The sequence below is a fragment of the Filobasidium floriforme genome, assembly GCF_021052385.1.
Source record: "Filobasidium floriforme strain CBS 6241 chromosome Unknown HD553scaffold_22, whole genome shotgun sequence".
Taxonomy (NCBI): domain Eukaryota; kingdom Fungi; phylum Basidiomycota; class Tremellomycetes; order Filobasidiales; family Filobasidiaceae; genus Filobasidium; species Filobasidium floriforme.
The window spans coordinates 420,300-444,230 of record NW_025763643.1 but is presented as its reverse complement, the minus strand read 5'-3'; the positions used below and the strand labels follow the sequence as shown (position 1 = coordinate 444,230).

At 52.3% G+C, this 23,931-nt stretch overlaps 8 protein-coding genes across 8 annotated transcripts; 3 read left to right on the top strand and 5 right to left on the bottom strand.

Moving 5' to 3' along the window:
* The first annotated feature begins 471 nt into the window (after positions 1–471).
* Positions 472–919, top strand: HD553DRAFT_317641 (uncharacterized protein). The gene has a single exon (XM_046180769.1). It carries the CDS (start codon positions 599–601, stop codon positions 866–868), a length of 270 nt encoding a protein of 89 aa, XP_046033926.1. The 5' UTR covers positions 472–598; the 3' UTR covers positions 869–919.
* HD553DRAFT_317636 (histidine phosphatase superfamily) lies at positions 920–3,377 on the bottom strand. Its single transcript, XM_046180768.1, has 10 exons — positions 3,172–3,377; positions 2,814–2,952; positions 2,641–2,691; positions 2,347–2,399; positions 2,151–2,246; positions 1,890–2,036; positions 1,749–1,799; positions 1,582–1,657; positions 1,346–1,426; positions 920–1,215 (listed from the first exon to the last, which is right to left on the bottom strand). The coding sequence occupies exons 1-10, from the start codon at positions 3,298–3,300 to the stop codon at positions 1,079–1,081; spliced, it is 960 nt and encodes a 319-aa protein (XP_046033925.1). The 5' UTR covers positions 3,301–3,377; the 3' UTR covers positions 920–1,078.
* A 2,226-nt stretch (positions 3,378–5,603) lies between these two features.
* On the top strand, positions 5,604–7,303 carry HD553DRAFT_352273 (class I glutamine amidotransferase-like protein; the record flags this gene model as incomplete). The annotated part of the gene is made up of 10 exons (XM_046183680.1): positions 5,604–5,842; positions 5,927–6,037; positions 6,126–6,182; positions 6,267–6,307; positions 6,395–6,478; positions 6,537–6,553; positions 6,635–6,740; positions 6,811–6,818; positions 6,881–7,093; positions 7,159–7,303. Exons 1-10 carry the CDS (start codon positions 5,737–5,739, stop codon positions 7,301–7,303), a joined length of 888 nt encoding a protein of 295 aa, XP_046033924.1. The 5' UTR covers positions 5,604–5,736.
* Positions 7,154–9,883, bottom strand: HD553DRAFT_122157 (uncharacterized protein). Its single transcript, XM_046176510.1, has 11 exons — positions 9,734–9,883; positions 9,531–9,557; positions 9,200–9,303; positions 8,975–9,072; positions 8,852–8,876; positions 8,648–8,769; positions 8,553–8,576; positions 8,408–8,483; positions 7,712–8,343; positions 7,588–7,647; positions 7,154–7,524 (listed from the first exon to the last, which is right to left on the bottom strand). Exons 1-11 carry the CDS (start codon positions 9,738–9,740, stop codon positions 7,473–7,475), a joined length of 1,227 nt encoding a protein of 408 aa, XP_046033923.1. The 5' UTR covers positions 9,741–9,883; the 3' UTR covers positions 7,154–7,472.
* A 2,075-nt stretch (positions 9,884–11,958) lies between these two features.
* Positions 11,959–13,104, bottom strand: HD553DRAFT_276413 (cryptococcus neoformans thymidylate synthase complexed with substrate and an Antifolate; the record flags this gene model as incomplete). Its single annotated transcript, XM_046177957.1, has 2 exons — positions 11,959–12,374; positions 12,444–13,104. The coding sequence occupies 2 exons, from the start codon at positions 13,102–13,104 to the stop codon at positions 11,959–11,961; spliced, it is 1,077 nt and encodes a 358-aa protein (XP_046033922.1).
* Positions 13,105–13,209: 105 nt separating this feature from the next.
* On the bottom strand, positions 13,210–15,801 carry HD553DRAFT_122072 (RmlC-like cupin domain-containing protein). Its single transcript, XM_046176509.1, has 9 exons — positions 15,611–15,801; positions 15,476–15,509; positions 15,197–15,291; positions 14,856–15,102; positions 14,686–14,758; positions 14,108–14,590; positions 13,952–14,034; positions 13,695–13,879; positions 13,210–13,611 (listed from the first exon to the last, which is right to left on the bottom strand). Exons 1-9 carry the CDS (start codon positions 15,623–15,625, stop codon positions 13,315–13,317), a joined length of 1,512 nt encoding a protein of 503 aa, XP_046033921.1. The 5' UTR covers positions 15,626–15,801; the 3' UTR covers positions 13,210–13,314.
* Positions 15,802–18,293: 2,492 nt separating this feature from the next.
* Positions 18,294–21,174, bottom strand: HD553DRAFT_345100 (uncharacterized protein; the record flags this gene model as incomplete). Its single annotated transcript, XM_046183065.1, has 6 exons — positions 18,294–18,923; positions 18,997–19,260; positions 19,365–19,738; positions 19,851–20,124; positions 20,193–20,315; positions 20,386–21,174. The coding sequence occupies 6 exons, from the start codon at positions 21,172–21,174 to the stop codon at positions 18,294–18,296; spliced, it is 2,454 nt and encodes an 817-aa protein (XP_046033920.1).
* A 650-nt stretch (positions 21,175–21,824) lies between these two features.
* On the top strand, positions 21,825–23,590 carry HD553DRAFT_332439 (uncharacterized protein). Its single transcript, XM_046182063.1, has 6 exons — positions 21,825–22,224; positions 22,339–22,454; positions 22,597–22,681; positions 22,776–22,824; positions 22,911–23,003; positions 23,092–23,590. Exons 1-6 carry the CDS (start codon positions 21,932–21,934, stop codon positions 23,473–23,475), a joined length of 1,020 nt encoding a protein of 339 aa, XP_046033919.1. The 5' UTR covers positions 21,825–21,931; the 3' UTR covers positions 23,476–23,590.
* Positions 23,591–23,931: the final 341 nt, after the last annotated feature.

Sequence of the window (23,931 nt, the reverse complement as noted above, 5' to 3'; positions counted from 1 at the left end):
CATGCAAGCGAGAGTAATACCAAATCCTCCTCGTGCCCCCAATGCCCCACGCCTGCCCCGTTTCGTGCCCCTTGTCTCTCTTCTTGCTGCGGTCTGTGGTCCGCGTAAGCGATGACGACCTGGCGATCCCGAGGCTGCGCCGCCCAGCATCGAATAGCCTCCACCCGGTGAATGTGTCTGACTCGCAGGCGGGAACGACAGGGACAAGGTCCCCGCGTGGTTACTCCCTTTGTCGCTGTCACACGCGGCTCGAAACTGTACTGCCCCGTGATTCGCGGCACTTCCATCACATGTCTCGATCGGGGAAGAACAAGGGGCGCCTCGCGCACAGACACAGAACAGCTGATCTCGCTTAGAGCAACAAAGAAAATGACGGGGCACGCAGAGAGGGTCTCGCTAACGAACCAGAGTTTACCGGCAACTTGACCAATCACATCCCTGCATCGCGAAGCTGGCTTGCATCGAGATGAATTCGGGGTCAGTCCACTTCACATCCCGCCCATGTGAACCCGGGGATCCCGACGGTGGCCCAAGGTATTTTTCGTCGAGAGACCGGAGTCTCCCCTACGGCCCCTGCGGGATCACAAACTCACTCTCAATGGTCCCCGGATCGACGCTGACAACCGACCTCGTCTTGGTGACCTTTTTTTCTGTGTGCGGCGACCCCAACTCGCAAGCACTGCGCATCGCCTTGCTAGGAGAGTGTGAGAAGAATTGGTCATCGTACGATCCCCGATGGACCTCCACGGCATCCTCGAACGCCTGTCCGTGGGGGATCTGGAAGTGCGGTTTGTCCCCCGCTTCGTCTAACCGGACCACATGGTCCCGGCCTTCATTTGGTATTCACATGTCCAAAGCCTTCGCATGACCAACCTCTCTCACATGTCCTCGGTTTCACGGACCAGAACCCAAAAAAAAAGGCCAGAACCCATGCCATGCCATATTGCCTTCTGAGATGCACCCAAAAATAACACTCATCTACACACACGTCGCATCTACAGGTATCCTGCTGAAATGATTTTTCTCTCTGTACTGTAATGGCGCTGGCAATCCTGTGACCCTCGAATGTCTCCTAGGATCAAGCAGCCGCGCCGGTATTACGGGTCGCCTTGACGATGATCGGGATCATGCCCGACGTCCCCAGCTTGAAAATCCGATGCCTCAAGACGGCACACAGGGACAAGGTCGAACAAGCGTGCGAGGTGATCGAGATGTCTATAGCGTAGTGCCGAAATAGTAATATGATGCAATGAGACCGACCATATATGAACAAGTGCAATCGAACTCAAGTTAGCTCGTCGAAAATCGGATGTGACGTTACCCCGAAGGTGTAGTCGCAACTCACACGTCTCGTCGCACTCGTCGAAGATGCGGTACAATTGTTCCCTGACCCGAACCCGTCGATTGACCTCAAGCTCGCGCTCATCTGTAAACAGTCACCGCGATCAGCTGATACGTTCGCAAGTGCATTTTGGGATTGACTCCGTCCATCTCGCTGCGCTAGACAACTCCTTCGGAGCGATCGAGGCTACTATAGCTCGTGCCACTACGAAACCGCGCCTGCATCGGATCCGCACTCACCGGGTTTCCAAAGCGGATCTTCCTCCGCGAACCCGGCTTCGAACTCGTAGTCGGGGAATCGTTCGGCCAAGTAGGACTGTACTCACAGGAAGGGATCTGCGTCAGCGACCTGGGGTAGGATCCGCAGATCGTCGTTCGAAAGACAATTCAAACTCGCGTCTGCTCACCTTGGATCTCCTCTGATCACACGTCTGTTCTCCAAAGATCTCTCTTAGGCCCTGTAATATCGTTCACGGTGATCCGTCAGCTCTCCGTCACGCCGACATCTTCTTCACTGGTTCTGGCCTGTACAAAACCATGACACGCACCTCTACGAAAACGGGCTTTTCACCCTTCAACACCTCTCCAAAGCTCAACCTCATCGTATCCGCCGTCCGGGTAAAGGGGGAACACAGCCATTTCTCCGGCTTGGGGCATCCAGCGGCGAGGTTGGATTTCCAAGCTTCGTGAAGGGTCTACTCCGTGGGGTATCGAATTGGATCGTCAATGAATGTCCTTACAACCGAATTGGTCTGGGACGGGAACAAGGAATTCGCAGAGGGAGATGGAAAGGAGAAAGAGCGACTCACAATCGCTTGTTGCTGGCCCAACGGCGTCAACTCGGCATCCGGACCCCAGACGATCTCTCCGTCAGTCGTTCGTTTGGCGTAATCACCGTCCCACAACTACGTCGAAACGCGAGTTCAATGGGCGCAAATTGATCAGCTCAGGACGCAGCGATACCAGAAGAGGCACAGACTAGAGAAGACTAGCGGATCTACTTACCGCCTGGGGGTATTTCTCGCTAGCGACGTTATGCCATCCCTGAGCATGTCGGCCTGAAGTAGTCCCCCATCGAATGCGTCAAGCGGTTCAGACGATCCACGAGTATCATAGGTAACGGTTTCGTTCGATTCAGATAAAGAGATCGAGCGACAACCCAGTATCGCGCGATAGCAGAAAAAGAAAGCATCCTTAAATCAGCTCGTCGCCGTAAGAAGCCCCAAATCCAATACTCGAGACGAGCGGAGCGTTGAAGACCGGTAGAAATTGAGAAAGTAGGTCGTCGTCGACACTTACCGCAGAACAAGAGCTTGTACTTGACGTTAGGCGGGGCTGAGGCTTGTAGCTCTAGTGATCCGAGAGCGTATGATAGCGACGATCAGCGTCATCGTCTCAAAAAATCGATGTTTCAAAGGACCCAAATCTCGATCCGAAACTCGGAATCCAGGCTTCGATACCTCTAGACTCACCGCTGACCCTCCTCTTGACCCCCTCCCAAGCCTCCTCTCCATCGTCCAGTAACCCAAACTTGCTCCCGAATCCGTGAACCGTGAGGGGGGAAGATAGTTCGGCGGTGGGTTCGTTGAAGAGGAACGAGCCTGTTAATGACTGAGAAGATGGTTATATCGAGAAGGGGATTGTGAATTGGGAAGTGGGGTTAGCGAAAGAAAGCAGATAAAATCGTGCATCGGGCAAGATGAGATGCAATATGGACGAGACAGAACTCAGGCTTCGCTCAGACACTTCTCAAAGCGTTTCCCCGAGATGCTCTCAGACTCCCAGGAGAGGAACAGGTAAACCGATACGAAACACCTCTTCCCGACTTACTTCGAACCTCCAAGGATCCTCCGAATCGTCCCTAGTCTCCGGGTCCATGTTGGTGAACATCGAAACGTCTGCGGAAGCCATGGCCGGGTTGGGCGCCGAGGGGAGGGCGTCTGGGGAGGTGAACGACATAGTTCGACGAGTTTCGGTATTGCAAGAATATGATGAGATCAGGCTATGTAGCTATAGGTAGTGACTAATCCACTAAGTGTCCAATTGATGGACTGATTGCTGCTGATAACGAAACGACGACACCCACCCTTCTGACTCGAAATGACGTCGGTCGCGTGAAGCGAGAGAAGCGGAAGCTAATTCGCGTCACTCGAAACGTCGCCTACGAGTCTCGGATCTTGCTAATCGATCCGGTGAAACCGTCGAGTTAGCAATCAGACTTGGGATGTGACACAGCTTGCATTTCTAGTCGGTCAGCCGCAGCTAATCTCACCAAACATGAGGTCGAAAGGTACGAGAATATTCCGGTCGCTTAACCGTCCTGGCAGTACGACATGGCAAAGATTCACGGCCGCTTTGCCGAATCCGAAACGCTTGTTATCAACGGTAGAGGATTTGAAACATGAATTTCCACAGCACTCAGAACCTTTGTCGAGACCCAAACGAAAGCCGAAAGGGTGGGAGGTACGCTCAAACCAAGTCGACGCAAGGTGTCTTCGAATGTACTGGGTTTTTACCGGACGAGCGACCTGTGGGCGATTGGCCTCGCCATATCCTGATAACTGATGCCAAACCCCACTGGCGTCAAACAACCTTGTTGCTGCGCTGGTCATGCACTCTCCTATCGTTCACAAGTCCCCCACGCCAGGCCCTCCACTCGAACAACCGAGCACGCGAGTACCCTAACGTACCGACACTGTGCGGCGTCACAAGATGCATACAGCGAATCCAAAGGCATAAGCCTTGTTCACGACGCATCGCTCACGTAAGCGTACCTAATTCGATCTGATGTGTTGTGATCCGTCCCGCCTTCAATGGAATCAAGGAGGAAGACAAATGCCTTGTTTGCTGAGACGTGTATTACGTGAGCGCACTGAATGGACAAGAACGTCGGGTTCACCCAGAGGCTGCCAAGCCAATGACGAAAACGTTGCAAACGATGCAAACGATGTAGACGACCGAAATGGGTGTGCATGACATGAACGGTGCGGACTAAGGAAAGGAGGATAGTCATGTCGCCAGGCGGTATGATCTTCCCAAGATTCCTATTCTCCCTGCTGGACAGGTGGATGCGCAAGTCTTAGCAATCTGAGAGTCCACTGCTCAGGGTCTCTTCCTCCCCAGTTCGGACGCCCAGAGGCGACGACTGACCTGTGGCTTCTACAGATGATCGGGGCCACATCATCGTATGCTCCTAAAAAGTGTGCATACATTTTACAAAATTACAATCAACCCGCATACCTTACACATCTACACATACAATGTCCCTTCCCACTTCCGACCTTCCCACCTCCGACCTTCCCACCTCCGACGTCCTCGACGATATGCGCGCCAGCATCAAGCGACTAGTCGAGGAAGTGATGTCGACCCATCCGTCCGACAACGAGAACCTTGTCTTACGCCATGCACAATGGTTTCCCCCGGAATCGTCCTCGCCTTCGAAAAATTTGGACTGGGCACTGGATCAGATGAAGGTGGCCTGGGCGTGGGTTTGGGCATTTGTCCTCCATAACTGGTACCTGGACCTCGGAGGAGCCGGATTCTCCGAGTCGGTCGTGACATGATCGGGGAGTTGTGACTGGTACCGCTTACTGTCGAGGAAGTGAAATGTAGCGTTCTACGTCTGGCTGCGGTGCACCCGTTTTGATCTTCATAACCGAGAACGCCATGATGATATTGACTTGTGAGCTTACAGCCCAATGGAGAGGCATTTACGGATCTGCCGAACGTTCGACCGGAAACAACTCCATCATGAAGGTTAGATGTTCACAGGTACAACATCCAGGGTCGATCCTTGCGTTTATCTCTTTTTGCAACGGGAATGACCCCACACATTTAAACATTGAATTTTCTGCTCGTGATACTTCCTGTCCAAGAAGGTTCTCAGAGGTCGGTCGTCCGATGACAATGGTCTGAACCCGCATTGAGAGACTCCGTCCGCTGTAGCTCAGCTCGCCGTTCGATCCATAATGGATGTTGATCCATCTCAGCCGAAGGAGTCACTGTCGAGTACTTTCCGAGCGAGATATGGCGTATCAATAGGCAAAGGCTCCAATAGAGTTCGCCAGCTTCCTCACATAGAGCTTCATGTTTCATCGCCTGCGACATTGGGCGGCTAACTTGGATGACGTCAGCATGCACGATCGACAATCACGTGACTCAACGGACATGCCAAGACATTCACATACCGACACTCGTTGTGCAGGAATCCCAACGCAACGTCATGATGGTTCTCGATTGTGGGAATTAGGACTCCCCCCCCACCCTCCCTTTGTGCAAATCGAACACACACTATATAGACCCACTCTCTTACTCTCGTGCAACCGTATCAGCGCTCCAGTTTCTCACCAACGACCACCACATCTTGACCGCAATCCATTATTGACTCGCACAACCATGGCATCTACACCGGACGGCAAACCAAGTGGTATATTGAATCTTGCATTCTTCAAATGTGATTCCCTGGAGAAGGAGTCTATAGAGAAGCACGGAGAATACCAAGGTAAGGACTCTTTCCTCGGTCATTTAGTCAATGGTGCTATAACTGATGGGACCCCCTCTCTCATACGGTCATCGAAAATGACAGACGTCATTCACAATCTATTTGAACCGCTATTACCTGAACACCTGAAGTTAGAGACCAAGTCGTACGATGTGCTCGACAAGCGCGAGTATCCGACGGACGACGAGTTGAAGGGTGAGATCGGTCTCAGACAGTGGCGTTCACTCTACAGACCAAACTCGTTCTTTCGAACGAAACTGAAGTATGGTTGTCCGTCCTGTAGACATCGATGCAATCATCATCTCCGGGTCATTTGAGGATGATGCACATGAAGACGCAAGTAGGTTCACTCTCAGTCTCACCGCGCGACTCGGCAACCACTAATGTCATATTTCGTCTACGTGTCAAATTCACTGCTGCCTAGTCTGGATCTTGAAATTGGCCGGCTTCCTGATAAAGATTCATGTGAGTGGCTCGCCGTCTCGTCTGGACTTCTGCTGGCACGTTGCGTGAAGACTAACCTTCTTTCACCTGGCTGGTCTTGTTTCACAGGACGACTTCCCCCGCATTCGCATGATTGGCATTTGTTTCGGCCTTCAAGTACTAGCCCGTGCCTTTGGACCATCGAAAATAGAGGTGGGTCTAGCTTTCAACGGTTCCAAAGATTTACCGCTGACCTGCTGTTACCGTGCAGCCTAACCCGAAAGGATGGTCAGTCCCACATCTTCTTCTCCTTGACACGCCCCTGTCTTTCTCCTCGAGCTGACGTGGTCGCTCGCCGCTGCCTTTTAGGGAGGTCGGGAGTACCAAAGTTAATCTGACGGACATCGGGAGGAAGATTGTCTGGGGTGAAGACGCTACCTCGCTTGAGGACGTCTCTGGACTGCCTGATCATGTCGTATGTCACTCCACATACCCCTACCTGCACTATCCCACTCACTTCGACTTCTACACCGCGCCCTTTCTAGACGATGCAGTACGTCACCCTTTGAGCTCGGACACGCACTATGTCACTCACTCAATCCTCCACATGAACAGACAAATACACAGCGATATTGTATCCAAGCTGCCGCCCAACTTCGAGCTCCTCGGATCTTCTGAGATCTGCCCTATACAGGGCATAGTCAGTTTTTACGAGGAGGGGAAAGAGACACCCGCTTTTACGCACTCCCACCAGTCCACGTTGCCAGCCGAGCCATGGGCCCGGGTTCACATCATAGCCTTCCAAGGTCATCCTGAATGGCATGAAGGGTAAGTGGCAGATTTCGAAGCTTTTTCGCTCCTGTCCCTTATTAACAGATCTGGGTTGAATTAAGGATCATCGAGCCGTTCATATCGGGATACGAATCGGATGGGACGTTCACCACTGAATTTGCTGAACAAGCGAGGAAGCAAACAAGGAAGGAGCACGACGGTGTCAGGGTCGGCAAGGTCTTGTTGAAGGTCTTGGGAGTTGCCTAGGCGAGAGGACTTAACGATGAAGGAGAGGAAGCGGAGACGTCAGTCTGTGCACCGCGCAACATGTATCCAACAACACGAAGCCATTACACCACAGTCGCACAGCAAAGTTTCCAGCAGAAAAACATGATGCATGCCATAGTACGCGACATAAGCCAATAATGGCGTTCCCTTAGTGACTTTCGTCCAGTAACATCTCTACGGCCAGTGCGGTGTTATGATTGCTAGACGATATGCAGCGTATCGATCAGCCCTGTTCCTAGAGGTCAAGTGTCATTATCACGAACCTTCTCTGTAGGACCTCTACCACTCGTTGTCTCGACAAATTGGGGAACATGTTGAGAATACTGTTCGAAAGGTGTGGAATCGTGTCAACCACCGTAAGAGCTCATAGAACGATGTGGGACTTACTCTTGTATATTCTCTTCTGTCGGGGCGTTCGGTTGCGCCTCCTCTGCGGGGTCTTCCCTCGACCCTGGACTTGTCGGACGTATACCTGTCACCGAGTTCAACAACCCACCGAAACCCAGTCGGGACGCACGAGAGGGCGTCGCAGGTGGTGCCGGTACCGCCTCCGACGTTGTAGCAGGCTCGATGACCCCGTCCTGGATACCCTCGAGGTTGTACGTTGGTACCGCTCCTGCCGTCCGTCGTTGCCTGGCTCCCTCTTGTCCGGCTTCCGTCGCTGCTGCTGCCGCCGCTGCTGTGGCCGTCGTCAATGCCGCCGTCCTGAGGGCAAGTAACTCTCCCAAAGCCGTCGCGTTGGCTCTCGCCTCCCTCGCTGCCGCTTGCTGAGCCCTCATCCCCGCTGTCATCTCATCCGGGACAATTCGATCCGCTCGTCTCGGTGCGGCCGACTCGCCAACAAGCGGGAAGAGGAGCCTTTGCAGGAGCAGGTAGATGGGCCGAGGGAGACGGAACGAGGATAGCGGTTGTGATCGTAAATATGGGAGCGGGAGGGTCAGGTCCGAGCTGTAAAACATGGACGAGAAGATGCCGATGACAAAAGGGAAGATGGTGGAGGGAAATTGAAGGTAGAGGAGCTGCTCGCAAGAGAATCGATGTCAACGTGAGAAAGCGGGAAGTGAACACTGAGCCATAGCTTACAAAAGCGGGAAATAAGGAGATGAACGTTTTGCTCGAGCATTCAACCCCAAAGATCTGGAACCTGTAGATCGTTGGGCTGGTTGAAGCAAACAAAACTTGTCAGCTAATCGACTCCGTCTGGGGCATGAAGTCTGTGTCAACGTACACGAGTCTCCAGTATTGGTATGCGCTGAAATATGCCGGAACAATTAGTCTCGGTTGCCGGACTAATACCAAGTAGTCGGTAGACACCTCACTCACATGGCCCCAACGATAGCAAACGATCCCGCAGGGACGTAGTTGAACCCCACGACGGGTTGAAGGAGGATCATCCCGAGGAGAGAGAGTGCGGTCGAGATGGTTGAGACGAGAAAGATGAATGACTGTCGACGTATCGGATTTGGGCGACATCATCAGCCAAGCGAACAGACAATGGCAGGGAAGAGACTGTACACCACGACTCACCGCATATTTTCGGCTCCCAAACATCCTATATTCGATCATATCATCGCAACACATGCAACATGATGTAGCTCAACAATTAGCTATGTTGACTTCCCGTTAATCGATGCTGACTTCTGTACTGACCTCTCCACCGGGACGCCCATATGATACATCGTCATGACGGCCATCAACACTTCAGGCGAATTTGTATACGCCGCTTGATAAGTCCATAATCTCCAGATCTGGTTTCCCGTTCAAGAGATGGCAATCACGATAAGGGCGAGAAAGGAAACGCAAAGCAATGCACCTCAGTCTATTGGCGATCGGCACATAGCCACAGAGAGGCAGACTTGTTGACGAAAGACTCACCTGCCTGTGCTTGGTCAGATGAGGAACGAGCTGGAGGTGCGCATACGGCTTGAGAGCGGCGAGGGCGATCGTCAGGGAGGAGACTCCGGTCAAGAGGATCAGGCCTGCGGATGAGCAAAATATGATGGGTGGTCGGAGTGTTGTCGTTTCAAGGGGGGAATTATGTTTTTGTATATCCATTTGAGATCGGAGCCAGATGAGATTCGCAGTATCGCACCAACCACAGCCATAGACGAGCACAAGAAGGATTGCAAGAAAGATGAAGACAGAGCTCTCAGCCTTCCCGCAAGATGAACCCGGACGATAGTGTGGACAGGTTTAACCAGCTTACCCTTGGTAATCCCGGCGTTCTGGAATCCTACAATTCATCCAGCCAGTCCAACCAAGATCGATGTCGAAAGCAAACACCGCAAGAGGAATCCCGGGCATTACGAAACAACGTAGAACAGATGAGGTTCAGCTTCTTCACGCTAGACGTGAGATGAATGGCGGGGAGGACCAAGGTCAGAGCCTGACCATGGTGGGTGAGCTTACCGGACATAGTTCACTGCGATGGTCAGACGAAGTCTCAACTTCCAAGAGCGGGAGAGTTTTGTGGATGGAGTCCCCGTCAGTCTAGAGCTTGTTCATCAGGCTCTTCAAGAGAGGTGTTGGGAGCTATGTTCAAATCTGGAATCTAGGGAGTGCTGGAGCTGAAACGTCTTGTCCTATCTGGATCGACTTGAGAGCTCGGTCCCGGTCCCGGTTCTGATTTTCGGTCAAGGGTTTCGATCCTGCCGTTCTGGGAAGGGTAGGCCTCGAGATCTGGGCACTTGAGGTCGTCTATTTCAGTGACGCAGCCTCTTTAGAGCTGTCTTTAGAGCTGTTTGAAGGTACAGAACGAGAGGAGGGAGGAGGTAGCAACCTCTCTCTAACCACATCCCCCTTGTACCCTTGTACCCTGATGGTGCTCTTCGGGTGAGTTGACGATGACCGAGCGCGAGCGTGATCCCGCGCCCCCTGACCTTGGGGAAACACTTCCATCTAGTCTGTGGGCTATGGCTAGAGGCTATAGGCCGATAGCATCTACCAATTCTCACAGAATACCTGGCTTGATGTCGATTTGATGAAAGGTTGCGCCGCCGTAGTATATCATACCGACCCCAAGGTGACGTCTGACTGCGCTACTGTGTTTCAATCTTGTCCCCATCGAAACATTCAGACTGCAAGCGCTTGCTGAGGGCTCTAAGAGTGGTTCGGATCGGCAACAGCACATATGGCTCGTCGAGCCTGCCTCCCAGCTCGAAGAAGAACCTGTGTATCATACTGTTGGTCTTTGGTATCAGCTGATGATGATGCGCTGCACAACCTTGACACTGGGAAACCGGAACATAGAATGTTATCTTTGAGGACTTTGAACTTCGCGCTCTGGAGGTCACACCAGAAGGATACCGCCGAGATCGACAGGTTGCAAGACCAGATTGGACGTCTTTCGGACTTTCGCGTGGAGTACATTCCTTCTCAACATGGGCGATGTAAATGTGTGCGTGCTGCGAGCTGCGATGCCTTTGCGCTTGATCAGGTTCCATTACAATGGGCAGTAATGTTGCAATGCCACTCACCGGAGCTACAACGCTGTCGATCGCGCCGGCGAGCTGACAATCCAAATCCCCGTTGTAACGGTTGGTGCAAAGAGCAGGATGAGGTTCAGAGATGCCCTCTTCGTACTGGATAAATTTGCCAGATGACATAGGGACGAAAGTCCCGGTCTGCGCCCCTTCAAATCACTCGCAGAAGATAGGACTCACCGGCTCATAGAAACAGGCACACAGACATTGGGAGTCAACGAGTTTGCCATTGATTGTTTGACCTTGTCCACCTTGCCCAAAGCCAAGAAAGAGTCATAGTGTTCTCGAGAGATTGAATTACCTCTGAAGTCTGTTTTCCGGTAGACTTTGGTGATGCCAACAATGTATCCAGTGCAGCTCTTATTGACATCAAAAGCAGATTTGGATGAAGAAGTCACAGGGATATTCTTGTGATATTTTGTTGGAAGTGAATAGCGTGACTAGATCCTGTTGTGATATATTAAAGATCAGATTATGTATGCAGCAGAAGCAGGGAAACGAGTCACCTCACCATAACTGCAAGTACAAGTCGTTACATAGGTCGCAAAGCATCTTGCCGGTTACAAGCAAGGGACCTTTTACACTCGAAGACCACTACTACCAAGGTATCCAGGCGTGAAACCTTGCAGTGACGTTACTGGACGAAGACGGGGACCCTCTTGACAAAGAGGAGATCTACAACCAGGCCTTCATGCACAGCATCGACGAGTCTATAAAGGTATTTATACGAAGCTCATACACTGGATCGTCAGCTTAGCGAAAATAATCAGGTTCCCGGGTTTCCGCCGCAGCCTGTAACTCTAGCCGAAGCTGTCAAGCTTGATCCAGAGTGTATGAAATTCGCCTTGCAGAATTGCTCAATAGATAGCGACCAGCCTGATCAATGATTTGCACCGATCTCGAAGCTTCTCATGATGACTGTCTATGCAATGTCGCCATACTACTCTCAGTTCGAAGTGCGGCCCGCAACATTCAACGCGGAGAGGGAGGTTTTATATCTTGTTGCGCTGCAGGATCTCGCCTTCAATCACCCGAATCGTGTTGAGGGAGAGTCTTGTTGTTTTCCATTTGATCATGCCACAATGCTCAACGAATGAATACAGTTAACGTACAACCAGGTTCCCTAGAGCTTTCATTACCCGCCACTGGCATCTATGCCGACATCTTCATCTCAATCTTGCCCATCGGCTTGTACCCAACCACCTCAAAGTCCTCCGTTCTGAAACCATCGATCCCGCCAATCTCCTCCTTTGTCCGCTTGATGTTCAGCTTCGGGAATTCGCGAGGTTCTCTCTCGAGCTGTGTCTTGAGCGGCTCTACGTGGTCCTTGTAGACGTGCGCGTCACCCATCTGGAGGATGAACTCGTGCGGTTCCGTATCGGTCACCAGGGCGATCATGTGGGTGAGGAGCGAGTAGGATGCGATGTTGAAGGGAACGCCGAGGCCGAGGTCACATGATCGTTGGTACATCAAGCAAGACAGCTTGGGCTTCGCGCCGGGCGTCTCGGGGAGGGTGACGAAAAATTGGCAAAACATGTGGCATGGTGGCAAGGCCATCTGTGAGAGGTCTAAGGAGGGCAAAAGAGGTAACATCAGCACTCCTGTCACCAAACGGTGCTCCTCGAGACTACACTGACCTGCCGGATTCCAAGCGCTCATAATGATCCTCCTATCGGTCGGGTTGTTCTTGATCTTGTCGATGACCTGAGCCAGCTGATCCACACCCTGACCGGTATAATCGTCCTCGCACGTCTTGTACGTCGCGCCGAAATGCCTCCATTGGAATCCGTACACTGGACCCAGATCCCCCACCCGCCTATGCGTGAGCCCGATCCGATCGAGGTATTCCCTCGACCCATTTCCTTCCCAGATATTGACACCCTTGTCGCTCAAAATCTTGCCATCCGTATGACCGGCGACAAACCAAAGAAGCTCTTCGATGACGCCTCGCGTGAAGACCCGCTTTGTCGTCAGGAGCGGCAAAGTGTTGTTGGCGAGCGAGAACCTAAACGAAGGGGGTGCGAACATGGCGACAGTTCCTGTACCTGTGCGATCGGGACGATGTTGGCCGTTTTGAATGATATGTCGGATCAGGTCCAGGTACTGATACTCCTCGTGGCGGGTGTTGGCGGAAAGTGCCGCGAGGTAAGGCGATTCGAAAGTCTTGCTAGGCGCGCTCGAGGCGATGCTCGACGCGCCGCTGCACAGTCGATAGAAGACGACGCCGTAGAGTAGGGAAGACCGCAACAAATCAGCTCCAAGAACGTCCAAGTCGATAGTGGAAAACGGCCGGATCATCAACAGGCGGGCGAGTCCTCGCTCGCTGTCGGTCGAAACGCGTTAATCGCTTTCATAGACCTTGCATGATACAGTTTGTAGTATCTCTGTGTTATCGCTACACTATTCTTTCCTGCCCCGCCGTGGTTGTCGTTTGCGATCGTCACCGGCCGCAAATCCTCCCGGACGCCTCCGATCCAAGCTCGTTTCGATACAGTCTTCCATGCCTACTCACGCGGTACCCGATTGCTCCTGCTCCTGATCGTCCCAAAAGCTCGCCCAGACCTCGACCCCGGGCGCGAACTCGACCTCGGTCCCCGCTCCGATCAGGTAGACCTGTCCACGCTTGATATCGTCGACCTCGGCCCGAGCCGAACTGTCTTCAACCGTCCTTGTCTGGATGATCTTGCCAGCCGTGGTGTTGACGGCGGTCACGATGCAGACAGTAGGTCCGTTGAGGGGTTTGATGATCGTCGATTTCTGAGCGTTACCGTCGACGTGGTAAAGCGAGAATTCCTCGGTCGGGACCTAGCATCACATCGTTACCATACACGTCAATCAGCCCCTGCCCCGCTCGACGAAACCCCGTTCTGCAGCGAGCTAGGACGTACCTTGTAGATCGTCGCCCCAGCGCCCGAGCTCAACTTCCACTCTTGCTTGCTCAACTTGTACTCTTCCCCCGACTTGGGCTCGCACGTCACAGCGTCGATGAACAGGTCGACCGAGTCCTTTTCCGCCGCAGGGACGAAGCCGAGGTTGAGAACGTTGTCGCTGGTCGCCATGAGCTCGATGATCTCTGTCGTACGCGAATATCCAAAAAGTCAGCGCGAGATCGACTTTCGAAGTGCGAGATCCGGGGCGCGCTTACGGCCGTCCAACCAGGCGTGGACCCCATCGGCTCCGACGTAGATCCCTTCACCGGGCCGCAACTCGATGAGGTTCATCATGAACCTATCAACACGCGCAATACCACCTCATGTGAGCCTCCTCTCTTGCCCGTTTGAACGGAACCACTGCAACTCACGCAGCGACGATGCTTCCCGGATCCCCTTTGTAGAACTCTTGCATCTTCTTCAACGCCTTGACCAGCCTCTTCTTCTCCTCGTCCCCGAGCTCGGCCTTTCCAAACGCCTCGACCCCTTCCCTCTCGAACCGGCTCAGTAATCCTTCGATGGCCGCGTCAACGTCGTTACCGTCCCTCGCCTCCTTTTCCGGGGCGGCCATCCCGGTCCCCGCGGCGAGGGCGTCCTTGACGGTCTTCAGTAACCCGGAAGCATCCGACTTGGGATCCATCCTCAAGACGCTCCGCACGAGTTCCTTGAGATCTGCCGAAGTCGCCTTGGGCGTAGCCGAGATAAAGGTCTGATAAGACTCGAATGGACGGAGAAGGGCGTCCAGTTCGGGGATCGAGGTGAGGAGGGATTTGATCGTGATGATGGGTTGGAACCCTGCGAACCCGAGGAAAGGGGTAAGAGCGACCGCGATCTCGGGTTTATGATTGAAGTCCCTATATGTAACGAATTGTACGCCATCCCGCCGCGGAGAAGTCAGCTACTGAGCGTGGAACCGCAGGTAAGAGGACGATCGGCATCGACGACTCACGCAAATTGTTTGGGGTTCTTCCTGTGAAGCCTTCTCGACAACTCCTTGTCCGGGTGGATCTGCAGGGGCAGGGCTACATCGGCCACAAACAACAGTCATCAGGATCAGCACGAGGTCTCAAAAGCCCTTCATCATCGCCCCTCGCTCGCTTGAGCGCTGCTCCTCCTCACCTTGTTTACAAGTCAAGACCTTCATCAAGAACGGCAAAAACCTCTCCCCCTTCCCAGCCTCTACCGGCGCTCCAAACCCTTCCCCAGCCTTACCCAACAACCCAGGGTTCTCCCCTAGGTAGCTAGACAGGGTCTTGCCGAAATAAGCCGGAGAAATCGTCTGCAAGGTCTGTTGGATGAGCGAAGTGGAAGAAGGGAGCGGGTAGATCTTGGCGGGTGCGTTGGGGTGGGTCGAGGAGATCCAGAGCTGGCGAGTCGGGAACAAAACAGATCAGTCTCTTTTTCGAAATGAAGATTGAAATATGGATTGTGATCGTTTTGTGTGCAGGTCCGGTGCTCACCTCGGCATAAGGCGTCTCTTCCCCGAACGACCAACCAGGACCTCCAGCTTCAGGTCCAAACTCCGAGATGATCGAGTCGGAGCCGACTTTACCCCCTGTGGTGTTGTCATAATGGCATTTAGTCGTTTTGTGCGGTCGGTTGGTTATGATTCGTTAGAGATGGTGTGTCGTGTTCCAGGTGGTGATAATGGTATAAGAGGATAGTGTCTTGCTATCAGCGCAAGTCTCGACAGAGGCGAAAGTGGACAAGAAATCCAAGCACTAGGCGGGTGGACTCACAAGGATAGTTCTGGGCTTGAACTTGGAGCCTGATCTACGGGTCGTGAGAGCCAGAATGGGAAGAGGAGCACATTCCAGTCAGGTCCAGGCAGGCGTTGAGAAGGAATGCAGAGGTGGATAAGAAGGGCTGCTTACGATTCGGTCAGTCATCGTTTCGTGAATATGCTGTTCGTGTTTCTCTATCCGTCTGGCGGGTATGTCACTTGCTCACTTGAGGAGTTTATTCAAGGATGGTGTGGTTCGAAGAGGCGTACAATCTCAAGTCCCAAGGCGATAAGTGTTAATAAGTGTATAAGCTGTATTACAACGTTTTATCGACGTCAAATCGTCATCAACCTTTGCATGTCGTCAGCCAAAATGGTTGCCCACAACAGGATCGCGTCGCGTCAAAACCTCCACTTATGCGTAAGGATTTATCTCGATAAATCGACACGCTGTAGGCCCCGGGCAATCGTCGATTTCGGTAGCAAAAATCGAATTTCCGTAAAGTGAAAAATAAGTAAATTGCACCCAAACAGGCAACTTTGCGAGGTCTTTATTTTTGCCGAATTTATCTTGATTTATCTCGTTTGTAAATCACTTTATCTCGCTTAGGATACTCCCGCGCCCATAGGGCGCCGCCCCAGATGAAATTAGTCATGATTTCCACGTAATTCTAAGCGCAAAACGACCTCGTTTCGACTAGCAATTCTGAGCTCGATTTGAAACAAATTTGTGAAACGAAGGACTTACATCAGTGCTAGCTTCCTCGAATCTTGTATACACTATCTTTGATACTCCTTATATAACATACTCTGAGTTGGAAGCGTTTGAATAAGATGGCTAGAACATATTCAAGTGACATACTTAGACATACGTTGTGGGTGCAATTATGTGCATTTTCAGTCAAAGTTATGTTCGAATCGACGTAAGTTCTTACTGAACAACGTGAACGTTTTGAGCTTACAGTATGTTATTAGACTAGGTGTAAGAAGCACGTATTTCATTATAAAGACCTGCATATTACCGTATAAGAACATAGAATACAAGGATACACAGCTACGAGAAGTCCACGATATCACCATCGACGTCGAGCACCTCGATCTCGTCGACTTCGTCGTATCGCACCGGTAACCCTTGCAGATCATCCTTGAGCTCTGCGACGTGATCAGCTAGAAATCTAGCTAGCTCGGCGAAGTCCTTCATCCTATTTTTATCGACGAAAACGTTCCCCTTCGGACTCGCCTTCTTTTTCGAGTAGGTCTCGAGGGCCACCGCTAGCGCCTCGGTCTCCTCATACGGCAGCTCCTCATCTAGACCCTTCTTGACCCTCACCAACTCGTCACCATCCGACTGCAGCGAGCACTTATTCCCCCCGATAGCGCACTGAGCGCACCTCCCCGTCGGTGAAATCTGCTTGCATTTCAGGATGATACCGGGAACATCCTTCGAGATCCTCCTCTTCGCCTTCAGGGGGAGGTTCTGGCAGCAGGTGCAACGTTTGCGACCCGTCCATACCTTACCCTTTGGGGCGAAGTAGATATGCATAGCAGACTAGCGAATAGAAGACATGAAATGATCACGATCAGATGTCGGTTCGTTCCGGTGAAAGAGGGAAAGATTTCACCAAGACTACTCACCTCAATATGAGCCGACGCCTTCACCTCCTCTCCCTCCGGCACCTTCTTCTTCTCTCGAACGATCTCCCTGGCCTCCATCCAGTACTCGTAGACTCGCTGGGGAGTCCAGTACTTCCTGGCGGCCTGGTATTTCCAAAATTGAGGGAGATATTCCCCCAACACGGCTCGCTGCTTGTCTCCAGCGAAATTGGGGTCCGAAGCAGCAGCCTCGGTCTCCTGCTCGTCGTCGAGCTCATCCCCATCGGTCTCGTCGTCCACAGTTTGAAGAGGGGTAGGGCTATCGTATTATTGAAGGAGTAAAGAGGTCGAAAGGATCTGAGTTAGGCTTCTCAGTGCAAAAGCTCAACATTTCACTCACGCCTTCTTCCCCCTCTTCGACCTCTTCTTCTTCGCACCCTCCTCGACATACTCGTCCTCCGAGTCACCAGAGCCCGAGTCTGTGTCCTCCCGAGCTCTCTTCTTCTTCTGCTGCTCCTCCCAGCGGTCAGCCTCCGCCTCCGCGTTCTCAGCCTTCTCGCGATCAGCCTTCTCGCGAGCCTCGCGAGCCTCTTCTTGAGCGGCCAACCTCTTGCTATGCCGAGCAGCAGCAGCCTCTGCACCTCCCCACTGCTTAGGCTTGGGCCTAGAGGAGGATGAGGCGGTCTATGAGCAGTTTATAGGCTTGTAAGTCGTTTATTCGGGTGAAAGAAGGTCACGTTTCGACGTACGGCGTTTTGAGAACCTTGGGCGTCCGACATGGCTTGAAACGGGAGTAAAAAGACTAGTTTGGGCAGAGGTGAAACGTGTAAGGCGTAAGGGAGGTCTAGAGCAATGATACGAGGTGTTTTGAAGTATTTAGTATTGATATTAAGACTTAGAACGATATCGAGGTGGTTGATGTAGATGAAGGTTCTTGGGTGAAATCGTTCGACTATGCTAGGCAAAAACGGCGATCATTTTGGTGAAAATCCCTTATTGTTCATCGACCGTTTTGCTCGTTTTTGTCGATTTCGAGGGTTTTTTCTCAAAATCACCCAAACTCGATCAAATCGATCTAGATCAAACATACAGCCTCGGTGCATGTTATATAGCTATACAGAGTGAAAGACAAAGGTATTTCGGTGGTATAAAGACGATCGAACCCAAAAAACACGAAGAACAGTAGAAATATGGGAAAAAAAGGCAAAAGCCGAGGACGTAGCCGTAGTGCGTGTGTTCGACTACTTATCGGTGTTCTGCTTGCGATTTGGGCGATTAGTGATCTTCCCCGATGCAGCAAGATCGTTCCTGATTGCTTCGAGGACGTCCGTCATCTTCTTCTCCGGATATTTCGTCTCGAATCTTACCCAGCCCTCTTCGGTGAAATCCGTCGCTCCTTCATTGAGCATGGAGTACGCCATCCCCAATCGACTTCGCTGGCCGTAGATGACCTGAATCGACTTATGGACTATGTCACCACCCTTGGCACCTGAATACCACTGCTTCGGCCAGTCCTGCAAGGCGTAGTAGTGATATTCGTGGCCACCAGCTTGAAACCACTGTTTTACTGCTTCTTTCACCGTCGACGTCTTCGGTATCTTCGGAGGTCGATTTCCCACGATTTCACCGCTACGACGGAGTCGTAGCTCGGTGAAAGGCGTAGTAGTTGCACCCTGAGCGTTCACATGCGATGCAGCGGGTGCTAGCATGTTTTCGACACGACGTTCGGACGATTCAAACGGACGACTCGAGCTCGATGTCGACGCCTGTGCTGGCACCACAGGACCTGCAGAGATCGTCGCAGGACCCACTAGACCCTTGGCTAGGAGGCTGGCAACGACAGCATCAGCAACTTGGCCCAGGATCCCCGCCTAAGGTCGAAAAGCAGTTAAGATCTCGCTTCAGTGAAATAAGTTGCCTAATCACCGAAAGCAGAGAACTTACCATCGGAATCGATTCTACAGGTCTGTCTAGCTCCTGATCTCGCAATGTTGTTCGCAGGCCATCCATCTCACGTCCTACGACCCGTGCAAGTCGATTCATCTCCTCCCGGAGCTGTGCTATATCACCGGTCTTGGCGATTTGCAAATCCGTCGAGGACGACTGAATGCTTCGACGAGCGTGATTACGCTCAGGATTCATCTGGTCTGAGTACGAGGCCTCGTGCTGATTACGTTCCTCCAAGAGATAGCGTCCAATCGTACCGACCTAGACAAGAAGCCAAGATAGACAACAACGATCGGATGTCCGGTGAAAATGTTAGCATGTTCACCCGAGCTTCGACTTCACCTTACAGCTTGAAAGATACTTACAGCCTCGCCTTCAGCCCACCCTCCCCACCATATTGAAGCCTGTAGAGCCCATTTGACGGCTGGGTCTTCTCCAAATCGCCACTGAGCCCCTCCTCGTCGCATACAGTGACCGGTGAAGTTTCCATTCGAATACTTATCACCAAGGCCTGAATCGTGGACGATTCTATCGAACATGGACTGCCACGTCGCTGCAGACATCCTCTTCTCTATATCAACCCCTCCGAACTTGTCGATAACAGGAAACAGAAAGAAGTGGGGCTTGGCGTCGACGTGGGTGAAGGCTCGAACGTGTTTCACCCAGTTTTGGAGGTGGTGCCAAACGGCAACAGGGCGCTCGTCGGGATTGGTGGGGTCATGAACCTGATAGATACGACCTATAAGCACGGTCCCACAAGAACACAGGCATACCGAAAGAATACAAGGCGAGGTATACATCAGTACGGAGCTGTCATGCTGCTCAATGAAAACGCTTGCTCTTTCACTCACCCTTCCTCGCATCAGCCTGATTCGTCTTTCGGAACGTCAGAGTGATCGTCTTGAGTATTTGACCTGGATATCCAGGGTCGGTAGCATTGTCTGACACGTGCTGGTATTGTAGGCTGAGTACCTCGTCCATTCGACACCACAGGTACCATGTAGTACACATGTACGCGAGGGCAAATAACCACTCAGTTCGAGCTTTAGCATCAGTCTCGACCTTGAGCTGAGCCTCTACCCAGTTGACAAGCACGAGCAGATCGGGTAGTAAGAGCGGGAGAGACTGTACGAACATGAATCTGTGTATCAGTATCTGTAGGGTGAAAGAGGGAAGGATTTCGGCGGACGAACCTGCTCGCTAACTCCCGCTCGACCATCCCGGTTCTTGATCGATTTCATCAGATCCCTGACTTCACCAGCGTACACAGGGTTCCCATGCCACGTTCCGTTCTCTCGCTGGTGCCAGAATTCGCCCTGAGGAAGCGTCGTTGCAATTGACGATGTCAGCACGGAACTCCATGAAAATGCAAGATCTTTCACTCACGTAGCACTGATTACCGAACGTCTCTTGAAAGTATGCTCGCAACGCGGCCTTGATGCCATCGCATGTGTCTTTGCTGTGTGGCTTCGTACCATTCTTGCCTGAGACCCCGTGAGCGATGAACAGGTGAACACATCGGGCAGAACGTTCGCTCAAGACGTCTAGCGCTCCTTCGAGATTTGGGTCGCCAGGTTGTCGTGTTTTGTTAAAGAGGTCCAGCCATGTTCTACACCTCTTCATGTAGCCTTGATAGACCTTCTTTGTACCCTTAGCCCTCAGGTGAGACTGTACGATAGACTGCGAGGCCTCTAGAGCGGTCGAAGGGTCGATTCCTTCGTCGTGTCGAAGAGATCGACCCTTGTTGCCTTTACGGGCCTGTTTGGCGGCAACAATGACCTTTCGGGATGCACCTTTCTTTGCAGAGGGCTCTAGTAACTGCGAACTTGATGCCAGAGGCTGTGTATCGAAGGGGTTGTTGTATCCCCCTTGGCCCGACGAAAATGAAGGAATTTGCACTGAGGATCGGTCGTCGATCTCTTGGATGATGGTATCGCGGCCCAAATAGACTACCTCATCAGTCGATTGATCTGGCACATCGACAAAGTCTAAGGGAAGGTCTAGTGGTCTTGAGAAGGGTTGCTGAAGGATATTTGGGGGGTTGTAAGGCTGGTATTGATCGAAAGGGAGTGTAGCGAAAGAGTCGTGGATTTCAGTCGACGTCGAGGTCGACTGACCTGTAGGTCGGCTGTAGTATTGCTGACGATTGTAGGGGGTTCTTGATTGCTGGTACATGATGGCGTAGACGACGTTTAGGTGGTACTAGTAGTAAGACAGATGATAGAACGGTAGTATAGTAATAACGTCGATAACATGTCGAAATCGACTGATCGACTTAGACGACTTCATCAACAGACGAACGTAAACAATTAATAAATAATAAGACACGTCATAAATCGCTGTTCTAGTTATTATGATAGCGCCAATTTACCTGAAATTACCTCCGAATTCACCGATCGATAAATCAACCCCCATCAAGGCTACCTTTGGCGACGGATTCCCTCATCCACTTTAACACCCTCAAGCGCAGATGGTGATGGTGATTAGGTAATCAGCGCTTCATCAGCCTTCCAGCTTTCTCCTCTCGGAACCGATATGGGGTAACCTCGGCGTACGTCCGTCCATCGCCGCCGTCGCTTCGGTGATGAAACAACGACAAGTGGTAGTGAACGCCGGTCCGAGAGGGTCCGAGGGTGCAGATGAGTCGCATGTGACCCTTCATTCTCATCGTGCTTCGTGGACCGGAGGGATGGAGTAGACGTGCTAGACATGCTAGCAAGTGGATGTGGGTTTGACCGAAGAAATGGGGGTTGCCTGCTTCAACGCCGAAGTGCTCACCGATGCGACGTCCAAGAGCTCGGGAATGTTATATAAACAGGACATGCAAGAGTCGCTTGGACCAATCCTGTCGACCTCATTACCACATCGTCATCCTCACCACCTATCCACATCCCTACCAACTCATACTCGGCGCAAGACCTGATCAACAACAATGCTCGCAACCCAATCCGCCCCCTCGGACCCGTTCCAAGCCCACCCCATCCAACCCGCCTACAGCTCCGGGATCATCGAAGCCAACGCCCCAGCCCCGAAACTCAACCCGGACTCTCCCTTGGTCAAACAACTCTTGGAAGACGGGTTCGTCGTCGCCAAGAACGTCGTCAGCGAGGAAAAGGCCCAGAAGTATGTGGACGGGGCGCATGCGTGGTTGGAAGGGTTCGGGATGGGGTACAAGAGGGACGACGAACAAACGTGGAGGGTGGGGAACTTGCCTAAACATGGAAAGTGAGTCGTCACGCACCTCCGTCGCTTTTGGTCTCATCTCTTGTCGTCAACTTGAGTAGCTTCTTACCGATGACCTTCTTTTGATTCGATGTACTCGATGTACTCGCACTGCAGGGGCGGCCTATACTCCCTCTACTCGATCGCCCACGCCCAGTTCGTCTGGGACTTGAAGACCGAACCGGCTTATATCAAGCTCTTCGAGGAGATCTGGGGGACGGACGAGTTGTTAGGTGAGTTCAATTCGAGCGAGGGCATCAGCTCGAGTATCTAGTGCGGAGCTAATACCTCGCTCTTGCCTCTCCCGTCTTGTGTTCTACTGCCTTCCATTATCCCCGCCATCCCGATCGGAACGACATCTCTACATGAAAACAGTCTCCTTCGACGGCGCCTACCTCGGAGTGCCCCTTCCTAAAGAAGAAGTCGAGGACGAGAACGCGCCTTGGCCTCATACCGATCAGTGGGTCCCGGCTTTAGATTCCGTCGGTCTTTAAACGGGGAATTCGTTCGTTCTTCGTCGAGAGGCTGATAATGATATTCGTACCTGCTCGTAGGTCGCCCAAGAGGCCCGAGGTGTTTTGTGTTCAGTCGTTGATGAACTTGGTAAGCCATCTGACTGACTGTTACCGTTCTCGATCTAGGTATGCGAGACTAATTGTGGGTTCTTTTCGTTCGGACGTGACGTCTAGTTGCCCAACAACGAAAAGGACGGCGGGCTCTGGGTGATGAAGGGGTCGTCCAAGTTGTTCCCCGAGCTGATCAAGGCGTTCGGGTTGGAAGACGTAAGCATACTCTCGCCTACTCTCGCCGGGCTATCGCAGTTTTGCTGATCAACATAGACACTATTCTCCCCCTCGGGACCACTTGTAGAAATGCCTCGGTAGGGATCACTTCAAGTACACCGACGAACACGTCGACTGGCTCAAAGCTCACGGAGCGACCATCGTCCACCCAAACCTCGGACCGGGAGACGTCGTCTTCTGGGACTCTCGAACTTGTCACTGGGGAGCCGCTCCCGAACAAGGACGACCCAGGATGGCCGTCTACACCTGTTACAAGCCCGCCAACGGGATCTCCTCCTCCCAGCTGGCACTGAAGCAGGAGGCGTTCAAGAAGGGTTACGTGACCAGCCACGATCCCATCACCGGGATCTGGAAGGACAAGAGCGATTCTCCGGATAACAAGACGTTCCCCTTCGGAAAGCCCGTCTTGAGCGAGAGGGGGTTGAAGGCGGCGGGCATGGTGCCTTACTGAGTCGAGGAGATATGTCGTCGTGTTTGAGTTTCCCTCCTGTTGTACGAGATCGGCAAACAAACAGCAATAGGGTTGTAATCGTTAATGTTCGCAAGTATATTTCCAATCGCAAGGCCTTCATGAGACCTTCGGATGATTCGACACAGACCGTTTCATTGGTTGGAGCGTAGAACCGACTCTTGCCGACAGTGAAGTCCGACTTCCCTAGCGGATTCCGCCTGGCAGGGAAAGGTATAGTCTTCCAGTCGATGTAGTTTGTGTCGTGCTTCTGCGCACAGACCCCTAGTAAGGTTTCCTTGACGTCGTTCTGGTGTCTCAGCAACCACAAGGCAGCGCTCGTAGCCCACGGATATTGCTGTACCGAATTTTTCATGTCCATAAAGGCTTCCACCTCTCTGACCTTGTCCATCGAGTCCTCCATAATGAAGGGGAGGGTTTCGCATCGGGAATGAGATT